Source organism: Pteronotus mesoamericanus, unplaced genomic scaffold (genome assembly GCF_021234165.1).
Source record: "Pteronotus mesoamericanus isolate MK-2021 breed Mesoamerican mustached bat unplaced genomic scaffold, CSHL_Meso_final contig_25, whole genome shotgun sequence".
Taxonomy (NCBI): domain Eukaryota; kingdom Metazoa; phylum Chordata; class Mammalia; order Chiroptera; family Mormoopidae; genus Pteronotus; species Pteronotus mesoamericanus.
In genome coordinates this window covers 36,266,763-36,285,672 of record NW_026555105.1, presented here as the reverse complement: position 1 = coordinate 36,285,672, position 18,910 = coordinate 36,266,763, and the positions used below count along the sequence as shown (strand labels likewise).

The 18,910-nt window shown below is 40.1% G+C and overlaps 1 protein-coding gene across 1 annotated transcript in view; it reads right to left on the bottom strand.

Moving 5' to 3' along the window:
- Window positions 1-9,520: 9,520 nt before the first annotated feature.
- Window positions 9,521-18,910, bottom strand: part of PCSK2 (proprotein convertase subtilisin/kexin type 2) — a 360,494-nt gene continuing 351,104 nt past the window's right edge. Inside the window, exon 12 of the mRNA XM_054574083.1 lies at window positions 9,521-10,772. Within this exon, the coding sequence (XP_054430058.1) occupies window positions 10,286-10,772 (487 nt within the window). The 3' untranslated portion in view covers window positions 9,521-10,285. The remainder of the gene's footprint in view (window positions 10,773-18,910) is intronic.

The window sequence follows — 18,910 nt, the reverse complement described above, 5'->3', positions numbered from 1 at the left end:
GCTCGTGGGCCACTGTAGGGGGAGTGCTGTGGTATTGTAGAACAGATGATCAAGAGTGATGTTTCCTGTTTGGATTAGACTGTAGTTTGCCTGTCTGGCATTGCCAATGAAGCCTTAATTAAAAAGTATTTCTTGCCTGCACATTATTTGTCTAATAATAGGGACCTTGGGAATATAGGTGGGTTAGCCACACTCAAGACAGGCTGCTCTGTTAAATGGCCATCAGGCCATCAAATCGTGCTCATTTAGGAAAGAGACGTGCCCTTCCTTGTGGCTCTCTGAGACTCATTAGAGACTCAGACAGTGCCTGGATTTCACACAGAAAATGCTAGCTGATGACAGTGGCTAATTTTCATTGCATTTCAAGCATGAGCACATGCTCATGTGGAGGAGTGTTTTGTTAGAGGTAAAATGATTAAAGGTATCTGTCTTAGTTTGGGTTTCCTGAGAAGCTGATCCTGAAGCAAGGCTTTAAATATAGTTTCTTAGGGATGTGATCTCAGGAAGCACTCGTACAGCAGTGGAGAGGGAGGCAGGGACAGCAGGCAGCCAATAAGAGGTGTGCTACCTGATCAGTTAGCACTGTGGGCAGCTGGAGCTCAGTTCCTCTTGAGGGACTCAGGGAGATGAAGCAGAACATGTGCCACAGAATTATCCTGTCTGAGGGGTGAGGGAGCGGGGTTTTCATCCATCAGCTTCTGTTAGCCTGTGGGGAAGGCTGCTCCCAGAGGGTTAACATGCAAATACATGGAAATGGCAAAGGTCTTGGGGATATAAACGGGGTATCAATGCCATTTGCCATAGCATATGTTCCAAATGTCTTTTTATTTGACTTCAGATTTTTCAGCAATTACAATCCTAGGTCAGATTTCAAAAAGCAAAATTGAATGTCACCTCATAGCTTCTTATTTAGGAGTTAATTCATTCAACAAGCATTTATTGAACATGTATTATGTGCCAGACAATGTGCTATGCTGGTAAGGGGAGACTTGCAGATTTATTAATAATTACCACAATATAGTAAGTTGTGATTAACTGTGTGTGCATTATCTGTGTACACACGTACACCCACATGCACACGAGTACCTGCTGTGCTACATCTGAGGAAATAGAAATTACTTTAAACCACAATCTTTATAGAAATGTTTATGTTGCCTTTAGATATCTATTTGTCTACCAGCAGTCCAAAAGTCACTTTTTATTTACACTGATTAAGGAAGTACTCCTTCCCTGTGTAAGGGCTCCAAAATACATTAAGGGCACTTGAGTAAATGTGCTTAGATGGATTAGTGCATCTGCCAAGACAACTACCTATTTTTAGAGGAAAACTGAAGGAGTTGTAAGTTACATTCTCTTATTTCTTTGTTGCGGATAATAGAGAGAATATTAAATGGAGTCACCTTTCCTTTCTATTTAGAGCTTTAAAAAATCTTTTCTGAATTTATTTGAGGTTTTGATTTTAAGAAAGAAATATGCTTTTGTTCTTTTTATAAAGATGAATGGAAAACATACTCCATTGCAAAATTTAAAAATATAATTTAAAAGCTTAAGAGAGAATGATGAAAACTATTAGCTGGAATTCAGAATGTACTAGGAATTTGTAAATATATAGTATATATACACACATATATATATGTGTGTGTGTGTATATAATATTTAGCATAAGCCACTGCAAACCTTTTTGTTTTCCCCATGAGGTATTTTTATTTTTTAGACTATGTATTTAGTTAATATTTTTATTTAAAAACTCAGGGTATCTTTTTAGAAAGAAAGATCATTTTTATATTTAATCATCAATAATGAATTGATGGCCTGTTCTGTGTCAGGCATGATTTTGGACACTGGGGAGACAGCAGTGAGCAATGAGGTGTGGTTCTGCCCTCACAGACTTGACATTCTGATGGAAGAAAGCAGATGACTGAGTAAGAGAAGATTAGAGACAATACTATAAAGGACATCAACAGGGTGATGTGTAAGAGTGACTTTGGGTTGGGTGGTCTGGGGAAGACTACATTGATGAGGTGACATGTGACCTGAATTACAAGATGGGCTAGTTGTGTGTGGATCCAAGGGAAGAGCATTTCAGGCAGAGGAAACTGCAAGTGCAAATGCCCTGGGGCAGGAATGAATTTAGCCTTTTCAAAGAGGGAGAATAAAGGGGATTGTAAGAGGACAATGGAAGGAGGTGAGGTCATGGAAGGAGTTAGGGACCAGGTAAACACTCTGTTTTGGCAGGCTCACTTCCACCTGAAAGCCAGACTCTCAGGGTGAAATGTGGGGCTGCCTGCAGTGGATACGTTGGAGTCTAGTTGAGTTCTTTGTCCAACCCGGAGCTCTAGCTGCCACTTTTCCTGATGGGTTGTTTTCCCCCAGAGAACTGCAGTGGGTTCATTTCCTGGCCATTTCCTCTCTCTGAAGTCTCTGAAAACAAGCACTTTAGTTTCATTAAAAAGTATTTCTTGTTAGGAAATATAGGGACTCAGGGCTAGCCTGCCAAAATCATTGATGACAGGAGAATGCTGAGCTTTGTCCAGCCCCAAGGTAGCTGAAGTGTGAGTGCATGGATGCCTGGTCCTAACTGTTGTACCAGAGGTCCCTGGCATCCTCTTTCTGACTCAGCCTCAAACCCAGTACAGATGTTCTCCCGAAGCCGCCTTCCCATGGAGAAGCTGTGTGCCAGCTCTCCAGCCCTCCCATTCTCCAGTGTTCTAGTTAATAACAAGTAACTGCTGTCATATCAGCTGCCCTGAGTGCTGACCCCCCAGGTCCCCTAACTCTTACTGTTCTGGTTCTTGTTTAGGCGCCCAGGGTCTCCAAGCCCACCTTTCTTTATGTTGGTGCTGGGCTGGAATCTGCTAGCTCTTTCGTGCTTTGCCAGCATCTTCCTCGTAGGGGAGAGTGAAGGGCTAGAGGAGGGAGAAGGGACCTGTCCCCATTGCCACAGCAGTACCTCTTCACCCAGCAGCGGTTACACTTCCTATAACAGCAGCTGGATCCATTTTTCAGTTTTTCTAACATTTGCAGAACCAACCTCATAATCATCTCCTTAGACACTCCTGCACCAGCCAGTTGATGCCCCTCCACAGAGGTCTGGGTCTTTCAGGGGCTGCCATGTGTGCTCCCTCTCCACCCATGGGCATGAACGGTGAGTTGGGATGTGGTGCCCCCACCCCAAGACCCCAGGATGATCCCAGCAAGCCCCTGACTCCCGCCTGCTCACATTAGATTGCTTGGTCCTTGTGATGTTTTAGTTCCCTTTTGCCATTCTAATTAAGTAGGTAGTACTTCTTTAAAGTACTCAGTTTATGGTGCTTTATATTTAATTCTTTCTGTTAACATCACTGCTGGGATTTCTGTCTCCTGACTGGTGAAGGGAGGGGCATGACACAGGGAGTATTAACCTGCTGCCTTTGCTGTGGGCACCTGGGGTTCTGTCCTGAAGAGACCTGGTAGAGCACCTTCAAATGGTCTCAACAGGAGGTGAGGAAGCTGAGACCTTTCTGCACCAGCTCCAGGTGAAGTGGTCCTGGGGTGTTGATCCCTTGGCACTTCTTCTTGTAGCACACCAGGTCTGGTGCATCTCTGCAGCCAGAGAACACCCCGGCAGAGAGAGAGAGAGAAAGAGAGAGAGAGAGAGAGAGAGAGAGAGAGCGCGCGCGCGAGAGCGCACCTTGGCATGTACAAAACTGTCTACAGGTAATCTCTGGGGTGGGCCAAGGAGATACTGGGGTGGCCAAAAAGTTTGTTTGTTTTCCCTGTAAGATGGCTCTAGTAGCACTTAGTTATCTTAAACTTCATTCAAAACTATTTTGTTAGTTTGCATTGTGACAGCTGTCATATCAGCGTGCATTAAAAAAATCAAAATTGTTGAATTTTTGTGTAGCCATTTTAATATTGAACATGGAAGAAAACATGCAACATTTTTGGCATATTATGCTTTATTATTTCAAGAAAGGTAAAAATGCACGTGAAACACAAAAGAAAGAGATTTGTGCAGTGTACAGAGAAGGCTCCGTGACTGACCAAAAGTGTAAAAAGTGGTTTGCAAAGTTTTGTGCTGGAGATTTCTCACTGGATTATGCTGCATGGTTGGGTAGACCAGTTGAAGTTGATAGTGATCAAATTGAGACATTATTCAAGAACAATCAATGCTCTACCATGCAGGAGATAGCCAGCATACTCAAAATACCCAAATCAATAAAGTTATTGGTGAAAATGAAAAAAGTGTCTTTTATTTTATGGAAAAACCTAAACAGCCCTAGCTGGTGTGGCTCAGTGGATTGAGCATGGGCCTGTGAACCAAAGGGTTGCTGGTTTGATTCCCAGTCTGGGCACATGCCTGCATTGCAGGCCAGGTCCCCAGTGGGGGATGTGTGAGAGGCAACCACACATTGATGTTTCTCTCCCTGTCTTTGTCTCTCCCTTCTCCGTTATATTAAAATAAGTAAATAAAATCTTAAAAAAAAAAACACTAAACAGACTCTTTTGGCCAACCCAGTAGGTATAGGGCAGAAGTTGGCAAACGTTTTGTATAAAGGGCCCCATTATAGGCTGTACAGTGTCTGTTATAACTACTCTACTCGGCCATTGTAGCATGGAAACAGCCACAGACAATAAAAAAAAAATAGGCATGATTGTTTCCAATAACACTAATTCCCAAAACAGGCAGCATGCCAGATTGGGTCCCTGGGCAGTAGTTTACTGATCCCTGATGTAGGGTGTGCACCAACAGGGTCTAATGAAAAATTCAATTTACTTAACAGAAGACACTTCTCACCTGGCATCTCTTCCTTCACCATTCATGTTGGAAAGTTCCACTGAGGTTTCTCCTTGCCTTGAAGCTTATAAGGATCTTTAAACCACCATTATAATCAAGTTTATCTTAAAATTGTTCTATCATAGCTTTGCAGCTGGGATGTTGCTGGGAAATCAAGTCACCTTAAACTCACATAGTATTTGGCACATTGATGATGAAGGACACCATTCAGGTGCCTAGATTAGTACAAATGCTTGACTCCAATTTCTCATACTTGGATAAAAGCAAATAGATGTCACAAAAACTTAAGTTTGATTCAAAGAAATAGGGTTTTTGAGATTTTTGAAATGAGAAGTATATTCTCCCAAGAGATAGACCCTTGGTCAATAACTTCACTGTGCTGGTACACTCACCAGTCAGAAGACCCCTCACCTACATGTTTGTGTCCTTATGACCAGGAGCTTACCAGATGGCTTATCTGTCACCTATGATTGGTTAGTGGCTCCAGGACATGTGGCCAAAAAAGAAAGAAAAATAGGTTGTAGCCTCTGCCCTCTATCCAGCTTGGAGTAGCCTATGGTGTGTCCCCTTGGGTGCAGAGGGACAACTTTGAAGGCTCTATATGATGGGCCACTCCACCCTGAAGTGCTAAGAGTGGGTTGGCCTGAATCAGTGATTCTTAACATTAGACCTAAGGAATTCCCAGCCTTATTTGGCTGTTCTGGCTTCTAAAACTCTGTGGGCTGAGATTTCTAATTGCCCCCACCCTACCCCAAACTATGCAAGACTGAACATTATGAATTTAGCAAGACAGAGTCTTCATCTCTTTGGGCTGAGTGCATTTCCTGCGGTCAGTTCTTTCTGTGCCCAGGTTCACAGTGAGTCTCTTCTAAGCTTTAAGAGAAAAATGAAACTGGCAGGCTAGCTTGGAAAATTTGTCTCAGATCAGAACTTGATTCCTTGTCCCTTGTAAATCCCAAACCAAATTCAATCAGAGTTTTTTGAACCCAAGGGAAGAAACTTTTAGCAACAAAATGCACAAGACTCTAGTTGAAGAACTCAAGTATTGATTAATTTGCAATGCAAAGAGGGGGTCATCTTTCCTAGAAATGCAGGTGCTGGTTACCCCCTCTCCTGGTGTTAATGTCCTCAGGAGACCAAATAAAGCACCAGGAGGCTGTGGGTAGGCATGGAAGTAAACCATTAGCAGCAGAAAAGTGTTTCAAGGCACTTGTCTGGGAATGGCTTCCCCAGTGTATTGGGCTCTGTCCTCAATAGACTTCAACTCTTCAGTGATTGGAATTCCCCTTTTATACCAGCCTCTGTGTTTCCCTATGCTGAACACCACTACATACTGTCTGCCAACTCTCATCTTGGACTTTTCATTTTTGTAAACTTCCACCAGCTGAATGCAGGCTCTACCTAGCATTCTTTCTGTTGACTCATTCCTTTTCTGCAGACAGAGAACCACCCAGTTGGCTACAACCAAATCACATTCACTGGCCCAGGACACATTCTGTGCTGATGTTATTCAAACTCCAGGAGTTTTTAGAACCTCTTATTCTCTCCCAAAACCTCTGTTCCTACTTTTGGATTTTCGATTTTTAGAAATTCCTATCAAATTAAGTTATTTGTGTCCAAGAACTTACTCTGGCTGTGAGGGTACCTGTTTCCCTAATCCACCATTTCTCTCTCTAAATATAAAATGCCTGACTATGTTTCCTAAATGTTTTGTAGTGTGTGGTTTTCATGTGATTACTTTAGCTAATGAAGGCATTGATCACATAAACACCACTGTTATTAATTTATAAGTTACAGTAACAATGACATATAGTAGTAACTCTATAAGAATTATATTTTTTAAACTTAGTATTTTGGAAATCAATCTTTGAACTTAAGTATTGAAAAGCAGTGTCTCAATTTGTCACAAGATCAGACTTTGGACCTTACACCTTTCAATATGTGTTTTTAGTTATAGGCTCTCTTAAGATTTTACTAATTTAGTATGACAAGTATTGTATCATAAGATACATTTGAAAAGTTTTTTACAATGAAATATGGTAAATATATTAATATTTTATTAATAACGATTAAGATTTGCTTGGCTAGCATGGGATACAGCTAGTTTATAATATTGTTTACAGTACCTTCCATGAAGAGAGGTCGCCATGTAAATCAATACTTAAGAATATGTCTTAAGGGCATGTCAAGCTCTTTCTGTGGGAGAGACTTGAATGCTTATTAAACATTCTGTTAGTTGTCCTATGTTTCCCAGTTGCTTAAATTTAGGCAAGGATATTGACCAGTACTGGTCAATGCTCTGATGGTCAAGTGATGTGTGTCTCCTTCAAGCTGAACATAAAAAAGGTAGGTAAGAGTCCTCCATGAGTTCCACATGGATTGTAGCTACCTTGTGTTATGATTACAAACCATAAGACTGAAGGTTGAAGCAGGATTTCCCTGAGTGGCTGCATTGAGTCTGTGGCCTTGGAGAGTCATCTGAACCCTCAGTGGGATTTGCGTGAATAAAAATTAAACCCTTTTTGTGATAAACCACTGAGATTCTGGGGCTGTTTTGTTACTACAGTATAACTTAGTTTGGCCTGAAGAGTATATTTTATAATAGTGTTTCTAAAAGATTTTGACCATGACCCTTGACCCATAATGAGAAATGTATTTTACATTGTGAACCAATTCACATACTTAGACATGCACACACACACATATCCCTGAAAAGTATATTTCAGGAAACAATGCTTATTATTCTATTCTATTCTATTCTATTTCACAGTGGTGGTCTTGCCACCACTAAATTTATTTTATTTTACAATCAAAGTTGTAACCTGAATTTTAAAAATGCTGCTGTAGGTGTATGATTTATTCGCTAATGACAAATCTTATATATGTATATATGCACACATATTTATGAAAGCAGGCTTTTTAGATCTCTCCTTGGCTACTTTTTATTATCAGCTCCTAGAATGGATGGTAATACTTTTACATAATACATATCACATCCCACATAATTTCTGGAAGGTAATGTTTTATTGTTTTCTCCTAATTTACATGTCTTCTAAAATTTATAAAATACTTTCATAGGGAGTAACAATGTTAATCTGATTAATCATTATTTACTTATTTTCATTTTTTAAAATAAATGACTATAAATATCTCTTGCATTAGGATCAGGGATATCATAAAAACCTCACTAGCTAGACATATTCTAGGGTTAATACTAGTGCAAAAATGTAATAGAGGCCAAATATTTTTATATAGTACTATATGTATTTTTATATACTGTAATCTCATATCAAAACTTGCCATTTCTATTAAGAAGCTGATAAGTTACTCTCTAATTTCATAAATTATACCACAACTGTGAAAATATGGACAACTATTTTATATTTTTGCTGCTATATAAGACATTTAATGTTTATACAGAGAGCTGCAAAATTACAGAGGTGATGCAATGGGAATCGATGCACATTTTCACCTGAATTTCCACTGGCCTTTTTCTTCAGCCAGAATCATCTGATATTTTCTGAATATTCTTTTAAAGATGAATATGGTGTCTGTTTCTTCAATAAATACACATACACACATTTTAGATATATGTGTGTATATACATTTATACAAGTGTATATATACACATATATACACACATATATACATGTATATAGTTACATGTGTGTATATGTATTTCTGTGTGCACTTATATACACCTGCACACATAATGTCCTTTGGTTTATTTTCAGATTGTAAGTGTGAAATGAATTTTTGATGATTTCCATATTTTTTCTTTAAATTTAAACTGGTTTAAAAAGACCTTCACAACATGTAATAAATTTCTTTTAAAATAAATATTATTACATTTTAAAGCATTATATAGAGAAGGTCATTGGCATTAGAGAAGACAGAAATTCATGCCAACTTGCAGGGGGAGGAAAGAAAATGGGTTTTTTAGACTTCTCTCTTAAAGTCACAACTTTCAGGTAATGGAAGCTAGTGCTCTGGTGTTGCTGGCTTTGAGGAAGGGAACTCCCGGGGTTAGCTATGTGCTCCCAGGGGAAGGGAGAAATGTAGCCAGAAGTGGTTGATCAGTTCTTTGGAATGGGTGGGCACTGGGTTTGGAGATGAGGAGACAGTCCTTGATTAGGAAAACAAAGTGTCAGTAGGTCAGAAAGCATTTCTTTGATAAAGAAATGGTGTGGTGTCTTTTGGGGTTGACAGAGGAAAGGAATGTATCAACTTTAGATTACCTGTTAAACACCCTCATGGATTGATTGGTTGCCAAGATGGTAACTGTGCTTTCCCCATTGAGGGCTTCTCTTGCTTCCTTCAGGCCTCACATTACCAGGGAATGAGTTGGCACCCCACTTTGGCAGAAAAAGCTCCATACAAATGAAGGTCCATGTGAAGACAGTTCACATCTTCAGGCATGCCCCCTTCACCTTCCACACACCTGTGCCTGAACAGAGGCCATTTCCCAAACACATAACAGAAATCACAACATGAAGGAGTAAGATATTGCCCTCCAATCATGTGTTTTGGAAATCAAAGCCCAAGTTCATGTGTGAAAAACTGTCAAAAATACTCCCTAGGCCTCTTGCTTATATCAGATTAAGAAGTCCCAAAAAGACTTAGGAAAAGGAACATTCTTGGGTTAAAAACTACTATGATGTGTTGCCAGATCTGCCCTGCCTTTTTTTTTTTTTTTGGATAGATATGTGGGAAACTCTGGAAAATTGGGGCTGAGATGGACTGTATACAGACTAAGAGTAACTTGGGCTCCTCTAGAATATTCTACCGTAACTCAGAGCAGTAGCTGGTGAAAAGACAGCCAAGCTACATAGGTTTTATATTTGCCATGCTGTCTGAGTAGGATAAGTTATGATGCTGGCATTGGTGGTAGATTTCCAATGCTCATGCTTTTTGACTCTTCCCTCTCTGGTAATTAGGGCTCTCATGGATGGCATCTTTTGAATCACACCACCTTCATCTACACCACTGAAGAAATCTTGCTAAGTTTAAAACACCTTTCCCCAAGACATTTACAACATCTCTCCTGCTTTAAGAGATTCAGAGCTCACCCTTGGTAACAATCTTTGATTTTTCTTTTTATGTAACAGGTTTGCTGAGACCATGAATAAACCATCTGTAGCTTTTTCTTGGAGTTACCATTTGTACCTTTTTAAATGCATTCTCTTCTCTTCTCAGATATGAAAAAATAGAGGGGAAAGTTGTCCCAGTTTTGTTTGCAGGATAACACCTATTTAAATGACACAAATAAAGAACCTAGAGTCACAAATAGAACATAGGTGTTGGTGGGAACACTATATTTGGGGCATAGAATAAAAAAGATTCCTTCCATTGTAATGGAAATAATCATTGACAGTGAGCGAAGCTTCAGATCAAGAAGTTGGAATTGCTTGTGTGGGGGTGATAGTTGCTAGGTGCCTGACAGAGTATGGAGCGAGGGCAGAGGCAGAGATGGGGGAGAGAGGGAGACGTTGGAGCCAGGGTACAACACTAGTTCTTGTGCAGGATGCTTTTCAGGCTTCGCTCCACAGCTTCATCCAGCTCTTCCTCCAGCTCCTCCTTCTTAGACATGGCCAACTTAGACTGGTAATCCCTCACTACCTGGTCAATGTAAGGGGCGCTTTGTGTGCCATGCAACATCAGTGTCCACTCCTTCAACACCCCCTTTTGGGGTGTGCTCCCAACAAACCCCAGCTCCAGGGTCCAGGTTCCACGGGCATCTTCACCCCAAGTATGGGTGGTCATGAAAGGCCACTTGTCAAAGCCCACCTTGGAGTCATCATCCCTTGGACGCCGACTCAGCAAAATGGACTTGGTACCCATAGGGGAAGTCATGTTGATGTTCAGATCTCCTCTCCTGGTTGCATTGACAGTGATGACAGCTTGGACGTGTTCAAGGTAGCGGACGAAATTTTCCTTCCCTTCACAGGCATCAGTGGTGAGGGTCAGCACCAGCTTGCCAGTGGATGGTATTTTCCTGAGGGCAAAGTGATAAGGAGATATGGTAAGGAATGGGCACATTACATGAGGGGTTTCTGAAGACAGCTTCAGGCAGCAGAAAGAACAAGGGCTTTGAGATTAATCAGATAGACCTGGGTTAATTCCTACCCAAGCTGTATGAAGGTGAGCAAGTTATTTATTTTCTCTGAACTTTCAGAATGTAGCAGGTGCTGTTGATGCCCCTCCCATATATCCTAAGTTACCTCTGAGTTGCCCTACAGCTCCAGCTTCTGTTTATCCTGACTACTTACCTCAGGTATCAGCATCTCCTAACTTCCCTTCTGTAGCTTTTCCCTGTTCCACGGCAGTTTGCTTAACCTTTGTGCAGGGCAACTCAAAAGTGTCAGGGATTTAGCTCCTCGGGGACAATCCTCTACCAATGACTGACAGAAGGTGATGGATAACTATATCCTAGCTTCTCTCTTCTTCAGTGGGATAACTCAGTATCCCCGGTGAGACTGAGTCTAGCTGCCCACAGTGGGAACTTGCTCACCAGTGTACTCTTTATTAGCTTTTATTTCTCCCCCTTGTATCACATCTCCACTTCCCCACTTGTGTTTCTTGGGATCATCTCTCAAAAACTCGTTAGCATCAAGCAGGATACAAAATTAATATCTAGAAGTCAGTTGCATTTTATATGCCAATAATGAACTATCAGAAAGGGAAATTAAAAAAAACAATCCCAGGAGAATCAAGATGGCAGAGGAGTGAGTGGAAGTCACACTGACCTCTGCCCAGGACCAACCTGGAATTACAACTAAGCTGGGGAGAAATCACCTGGAACAAACAACTGAACAATGGTGAGAGAGGAGCCTTGTAACCTTGGAGACAGAAGAATCGGCTTCAGTGCAACCTAACTGGTAAGGAGTGAGGTGCAGACCTGAGAAGGCGGGCGGGGAGCCCATGGCGGCAGCACCAGAAGGATATTGAAACAGCCAGTTGGATCCTCCTGAGAACAGCGGGGTCTAAACCAAAAGTGGGGATCTCTAGCCAACAGCACCAGAGCCCAAAAGGTACACAGAAAACAGCCAGCTGCAAAAAGCGGCAGGGTTGCTCCAGGCGGCTGGAGACGCAAAGAACTGTTTAAAGGGCCAACGCATAAATTTTTATTTGCAGCCACTTACTCTGGTCTCCGGCAAAGGCAGGGGAGAGTGGACTAGAGATGCCTGAGGGGAGACTGGGGAAGGAGGCTTTGGGGAGAGAACTGAGGGAATGGCTGGCAGGATCTTGGTGCTGCCTCCTCCCCCATGCGGCAGCTGCCATCTTGCTCAGGTGGAGACCACTCCCCCTGAGCAGCACCAGTGTCAAAGGACCCAACAGCCCTGCCCTGTGCTGTCTAAGCTGCCTGCTGATGCAGAGTGGCAGCCACAGACAGCAGATCTCTGGCTAAAGGGGGTGCAGAAATGTCTGGCGACACTTGAGGAGAGACTGGGGACGGAGGCTTTGGGGAGAGAACAGAGAGAGTAGCCCACGGGATCCCAGTGCGGACTTCTCCTTCATACGGCAGTAGTGTGAGTGGACCCAATAACCCTGCCCCCCGGAGGGACTCCACCCTGCCCCGAGCTGTCTAAGGAGGCCTGCTGACTGCCGAGTGAATAAATTAACAGATGAAGGAGACAGCCACAGACAGTAGATTACTGGAAGTCTTGAACAGACTGCCTAAGGTCAGACAGGGTCAACATCTGACATCAGTCAGAGGCAGATCCAGAAAGTAAAAACAGCGGTCTCCAACCATAGAAGTTCACACCACAAAGTCAGGAGATAAAGACAGATCAACTTAAGAATCAGAAGCAAAAGAGAAGAGTCTCACAAATAATGGGAAGACAAAGAAATATGCCCCACTCGAGGAGAAAGGAGGAATCCCCAGAAAGAGAACTAAGTGAAATAGAGGCAAGTAAACTATCAGATATTGAGTTCCAAACAATGGTTCTAAGGAAGCTCAATGAGCTCAGGGAGCTCAGAGAGCATTACCAAAAACTACAGGGAAACGATGAGGAACTTACTGCAAACTCTATCAGCATGAAAAAGGACATAGAAACTATAAAGAAAAGACAAGAGGAAATGAAGAATACAATTTCTGAATTGAAGAACACAGCAGAAAGAATCCAAAGCAGGCTAGATGAAGCTGAGGACCAAATCAGCGAGCTGGAGGATAAGGTAGAAAAGAGCTCCCAGAAAGAGCAAGAAAATGAAAAAAGACTCAAAAAGAATGAAGATGCATTTAGAGAAATGCAGAAAATCCTGAAACGTAATAATATCTGTATAATAGGGATACCAGAAGGAGAAGAAGAGGAGCAAGGGATAGAGAACCTATTTGAAAAAGTAATGATGAAAAACTTCCCCAATTGGAGGAGAGAAAAAGTCACACAAGTCCAGGAAGCACAGAGGTCCCATTCAGGAGAAACTGAGTGAGGCCCACTCCAAGACACATCATCATTAAAATGGCAAATATTAAAGACAGAGAATCCTAAAGACAGCAAGGGAGAAACAGGTAGTAACATGCAAGGGAGCCCCGATACAACATGCAGCGGACTTTTCAACAGAAAACACTACAAGCCAGAAGAGAATGGCAAGAAATATTCCAAGTAATGAAAAGCAAAGGCCTGCAGCCAAGACTGCTCTACCCAGCAAGCCTCTCAATTAAAATGGAAGGCAACATAAGGAGTGTCCCAGAGAAAAGAAGGCTAAAAGACTACACCTCCACCAAACCAGCAGTGCAAAATATGCTAAAGGGATGGCTTTAAGATGAAGAAAAAGTTTCTATGAATACCCAGTTCCTTTCAGAGTTGCCAATACTTAATATTACCAATATTTTTAATACTCACTAATCTGATTGTGACAATGATGTTATTTTAATTGTTCCTGTATTATTTGTTGAAACTAAACGTGTTTCAGTATATTTCTTACCTATTTCTATTATTTAAAAAAAAAGCTTAAAATGACTTTTTGGTATTCATTATCCATTTATTGATTAAAGGTTTGTAGAACTTTTTTCCCTAAAAAACCAAAAAATCAAAAACCTATTAACCATGTTTTAGATGTGTTGCAAATACTTTTCTATTCTATTCCTTTCCTTTAAATTTTTTATATGTATATTACTATATAGTTAAATGTTTAATATAGTCATATTGTCAATATTTATAACTTCTGGATTTGAATATTTTACTTCAGGTCATGAAAAATATTAGTTCTATTTTCTTCTAAAACTCATTAGATTATACATATTGATTTTTAACTCACCTGAATATTTCTTGAATAATGTGTGAAATAGGGCTCTACATCTGTTTTATTTCAAGTAATAGTGGTCCATGCACATTATTTGTTGAATAAGCCTTATTTTACCCATTGATTTGAAATATCAACTTAATCATATATTATATTGTTAGACAGATATATGCATTTATCTCTAGAATTCTCATTATATTTCATTGATCTACTTGATTATTTCTGTGCTGGTGTCATGTTGGTTTAATTGCTGAGACTTTATAATGGTTTTAAACTTTTTAAATATTTTATAATTAACTTTGACATCTAAAAAATAAATAAAATCAATCTGCATTTAAGGAAGAAAGAAAGAGAGAGACAAAACTCCTACCTTTTGCGACAACATGGATGGAACTGGAGAATATTAAGCTAAGTGAAATAAGCCAGTTGATGAAAGACAAGTACCATATGATCTCACCTATAAGTGGACTCTATTCAACAAAATAAACTAATGAACAAAATAAACCACAGGCATGGAAGCATGGAGCAGACTGAAAGTGACCAGAGGGGAGGGGGAAAGAGGACAATGGTGGAAAGAAGGAGAAGGGACTAGACAAAGAACATGTATGAATGAGCCATGGACTTGGACAACAGAGTGGGAATTGACTGTGGGAGTGGAGGATCAGGGTAGGATGGGTGGAGGGGGGTAAAGTGGGAAAATTGAGACAACTGTAATAGAATGAACATGATATATATATATATATATATATATATATATATATATATATATATATATACACACATACACACACACACACACACACATATATATATATATATAAATCCCATTCACGATTGCCTCAAAAAGAATAAAATACCCAGGAATAAATTTAACCAAAGATGTAAAAGATCTGTACTATGAAAATTATAACACACTGAAGAAAAAAATTGAAGAAGATACAAATAAGTAGACATACATACTGTGTTAATGGGTAGGGAGAATTAACATCATTAAAATGTCCATATTACCTAAAATGAGCTATAGATACAATGCAATTCCCATCAAGATATCAATTACATATTTCACAGAACTAGAAGAAATGTTTTAAAAATTTACATGGAACCACAAAAGCCCAAATAGCAACAGTGATCTTGAGAAAGAAGAAAAGTTGTAGGAATCTCATTGCCTGATAGCAAATGATAGTAATCAAAACAGTGTGGTACTGGCATAAAAACAGACACTTAGATCAATGGTACAGAATAGAGAGACCATAAGTAAACCCATGTTTTTATAGTCAATTAATATTTGACAGAGGAAGCAAATACATAATATGGGCTAAAGACACTTTATTCAATAAATGGTCTTGGGAAAAACTGGAGAGATAATGCAGAAAAATGAAACTAGACCACCTTCTTATGCTACACACAAGAATAAATTCAAAATGGATTAAAGACTTACATGTTAGACCTGAAACCATAAAAATCCTAGAAGAAAATATAGGCCATAAAATCTTGGACAATGTAGCAATATTTTATCTGATATATCTCCACAGGCAAGGGAAACAGGAGAAAATAAATGGGACTATATCAAATGAAAAAGTTTTTGTACGGCAAAGGAAACTATCACAAAATAAAAAGACAACCCACTGAATGGGAGAACATATTCACCAATACAGCTGGTAAGGGGTTAATATCCAAAATTTATAAAGAACTTAAATAACTCAACACCAAAGAAGCAAAGCCAATTAAAAAAAATGGGCAAAGGACCTGAATAGGCACTTCTCTAAAGAGGACATACAGATGGCCAACAGACATATGAAAAGATGCTCAACATCACTAATCATCAGAGAAATGTAAATTAAAACCACAATAAAGTATCATTTCACACGTCAGAATGCCCATCAGTAATAAATCAACAAACACTTCCAGCCAAAATGGAGGCATCAGTAGATATGCTTTGTTTCCTTGCACAACTGAAAGAAGGACAACAACAAATTTAAAAAGAAAAAACACCCGGAAGCACCAGAAAATCAAACTTGATGGAAGTCTGACAACCAAGGAGTTAAAGAAGAAACATTCATCCAGACTGGTAGGAGGGGTAGAGATGGGCAGCCTGGGGCAGAGAAGACATGTGGCAAGGCAGTGGACCCAGCAGGCGAGGCAGCAATTTGTGGACCACTTGGTCCCACATTCACATGTGAATAAGCTGGGAGGAACAACTGGGGAGTTAGATAGACCACACAACCCAGGGTTCCAGCGTGGGAAATTAAGCTTCAAAACATCTAGCCGTAGAACTCTCTGGTGGTTGAGGCAGTGGGAGAAATTCCCAGTCTCACAGGAGAGCCCATTGGAGAGACCCATGGGGTCCTAGAATGTACACAAACCCACCCACCAGGGAATCAGCACCATAAAGGCCTGATTTGCTTATGGGTAGCAGGGGAAGTGAGGCAAGAAAGTGGGGCGAGAGCCAAGCAAGTGGCATTGTTCCCTCCCTGATCTCTCCCCAATATACAGCGCTACACGCAACAACATGGGTTGCCTCACCCTGGCGAATACCTAAGGTTCCACCCCTTACAATGTAACAGGTGTGTTGAGACAAAGACATATGGCCCAAATGAAAGAACAGATCAAAACTCCAGAAAAAGAACTAAGTGACGAGGAGATAGACAACCTATCAGATGCAGAGCTCAAAACACTGGTAATCAGGATGCTCACAGAAGTGATTGAGTATGGACGCAAAAAAAACAGGGGAAGAAGTGAAGGCTACGCAAAGTGAAATAAAGAAAAATATACAGGGAACCAACACTGAAGGGAAGGAAACTGCGACTGAAATCAACAATTTGGAACAGAAGTAAGAAATAAACACTCAACCAGAACAGAATGAAGAAACAAGAATTCTAAAGAATAAGGAGAGGCTTAGGAATCTCGAGGACAACTTTAAATGTTCCAACATCTGAATCATGGGGGTTCCAGGAGGAGGAGAGGCAGAGCAAGTAATTGAAAACTTATTTGAAAAAATAATGGAGAACTTCCCCAATCTGGCAAAGGAAATAGACTTCCAGGAAGTCCAGGAAGCTCAGAGAGTGCCAAAGAAATTGGACCTGAGGAGGACCATATCAGGACACATCATAATTAAATTACCCGATATTAAAGATGAGGAGAGAATCTTAAAAGCAGCAAGAGAAAATCAGAGAGTTATCTACAAAGGAATTCCCATAAGACTATCAGTTGATTTCTCAAAAGAAACCTTACAGGCAAGAAGGGGCTGGAAAGAAGTATTCAAAGTCGTGAAAGACAAGGACCTACATCCAAGATTACTCTATTCAGCAAAGCTATTATTTAGAATGGAAAGTCAGATAAAATGCTTCCCAGATAAGGTAAAGTTAGAGGAGTTCATCATCACCAAGCCCACATTATATGAAATGTTAAAGGGACTTAGCTAAGAAAAAGAGAAAGATCAAAAATATGAACAGTAAAATGACAACAAACTCACAACTATCAACAATTCAATCTAAAGAACAAAAACAGACTAAGCAAACAACTAGAACAGGCACAGAATGACAGAAATAGAGATCACATGGAGGGTTATCAGTGGGGTGGAGCAGGGGGAAAATGGGGAAAAGGTACAGGGAATAAGGAGTATAACTAGAAGTTACAAAATAGACAGGGGGAGGTTAAGAGTAGTGTAGAAATTGGAGAAGTGAAAGAATTTATATGTACAGCCCATGGACATGAACTAAGGGGGGATGCTGGTAGGATGGGGGGTGCAGGGTAGAGGGGAATAAAGGGGAAAAAATGAGACACCTGTAATAGCATAACCAATAAAATATACTTAAAAATAAATCAAAAAACAAGTCGCTGGCAAGGATGTGGTGAAAGGGCAACACTTATGCACTGTTTTTGGGAATGCAGATTGGTGCTGCCGCTGTGGAAAACAGTCTGGAGATACCTAAAAAAATTAAAGATGGAGCTGCCTTATGATCCAGTGTTTCCCTTCTGGGAATTTATCCGAAGAAACCCAAAACACTAATTTGAAAGAACATAAACACCCCTATGTTTATTGCAGCATTATTTAAAATTGTCAAGATATAGAAGCAACCCAAGTGTCCATCAACAGATGAGTGTATAAAATAACTATGGGGCATTTACACAAGAAAATACTACTTGGCTGTAAAAGGGGAGAAAATTCTACCCTTTGCAACAGCATGGATGGACCTGGAGAACATTATGCTAAGTGAAATAAGCCAATCAGAGAAAGACGAACTTTGCATCATATGATTTCACTCATATATAGCATCTAATGAACAATCTGAACTAACAAGTGAAATAGACACAGACTCATAGATAGAGAGCAGGTTGATAGTTCTGGGTATAGGGGTGAGGGATAAAGGGTTGGAGGAATCAAGTGAAAAAAAGGGACATAAGCAACAATATGGTGACTGAGGAGGGAAGGGGTCATAAATGGCAATGGAAAACATACAATAAAATAATAAATAAAAAAAATTGTTAGTACCCAAGTCCCATGTCAAGGTCTACTTTTGGGAAAACCAGACTGAGACAGAAGCTCATAATGCCTTTCTTTTAAAGAGCTAAGTATGCTGATAAATAAAAGTTATTGCTGATATAATTGTTGTTATTATCGTGAAAAAACTGAAATTGGGTTAATTAATCCTAGTGAAGGACAGTCATATGAAAAATGAGGGAAATTTGGGAGACTCTTTGCTCATAGAGTTGTAACACAATGAAGGGTCAATCTGAGCATTTCATTTGTCTTTACATACAGCCAATGTTCTTTAAGGTGAGGCACTCAAAGGCTCTTGCATCAGAAACATAATAAAGGAAATTACATCTGAAGAATCCATGGTGTAATGTAAACACTCTAAGCTTTGGGAACAAAACTATTTGGGTTAT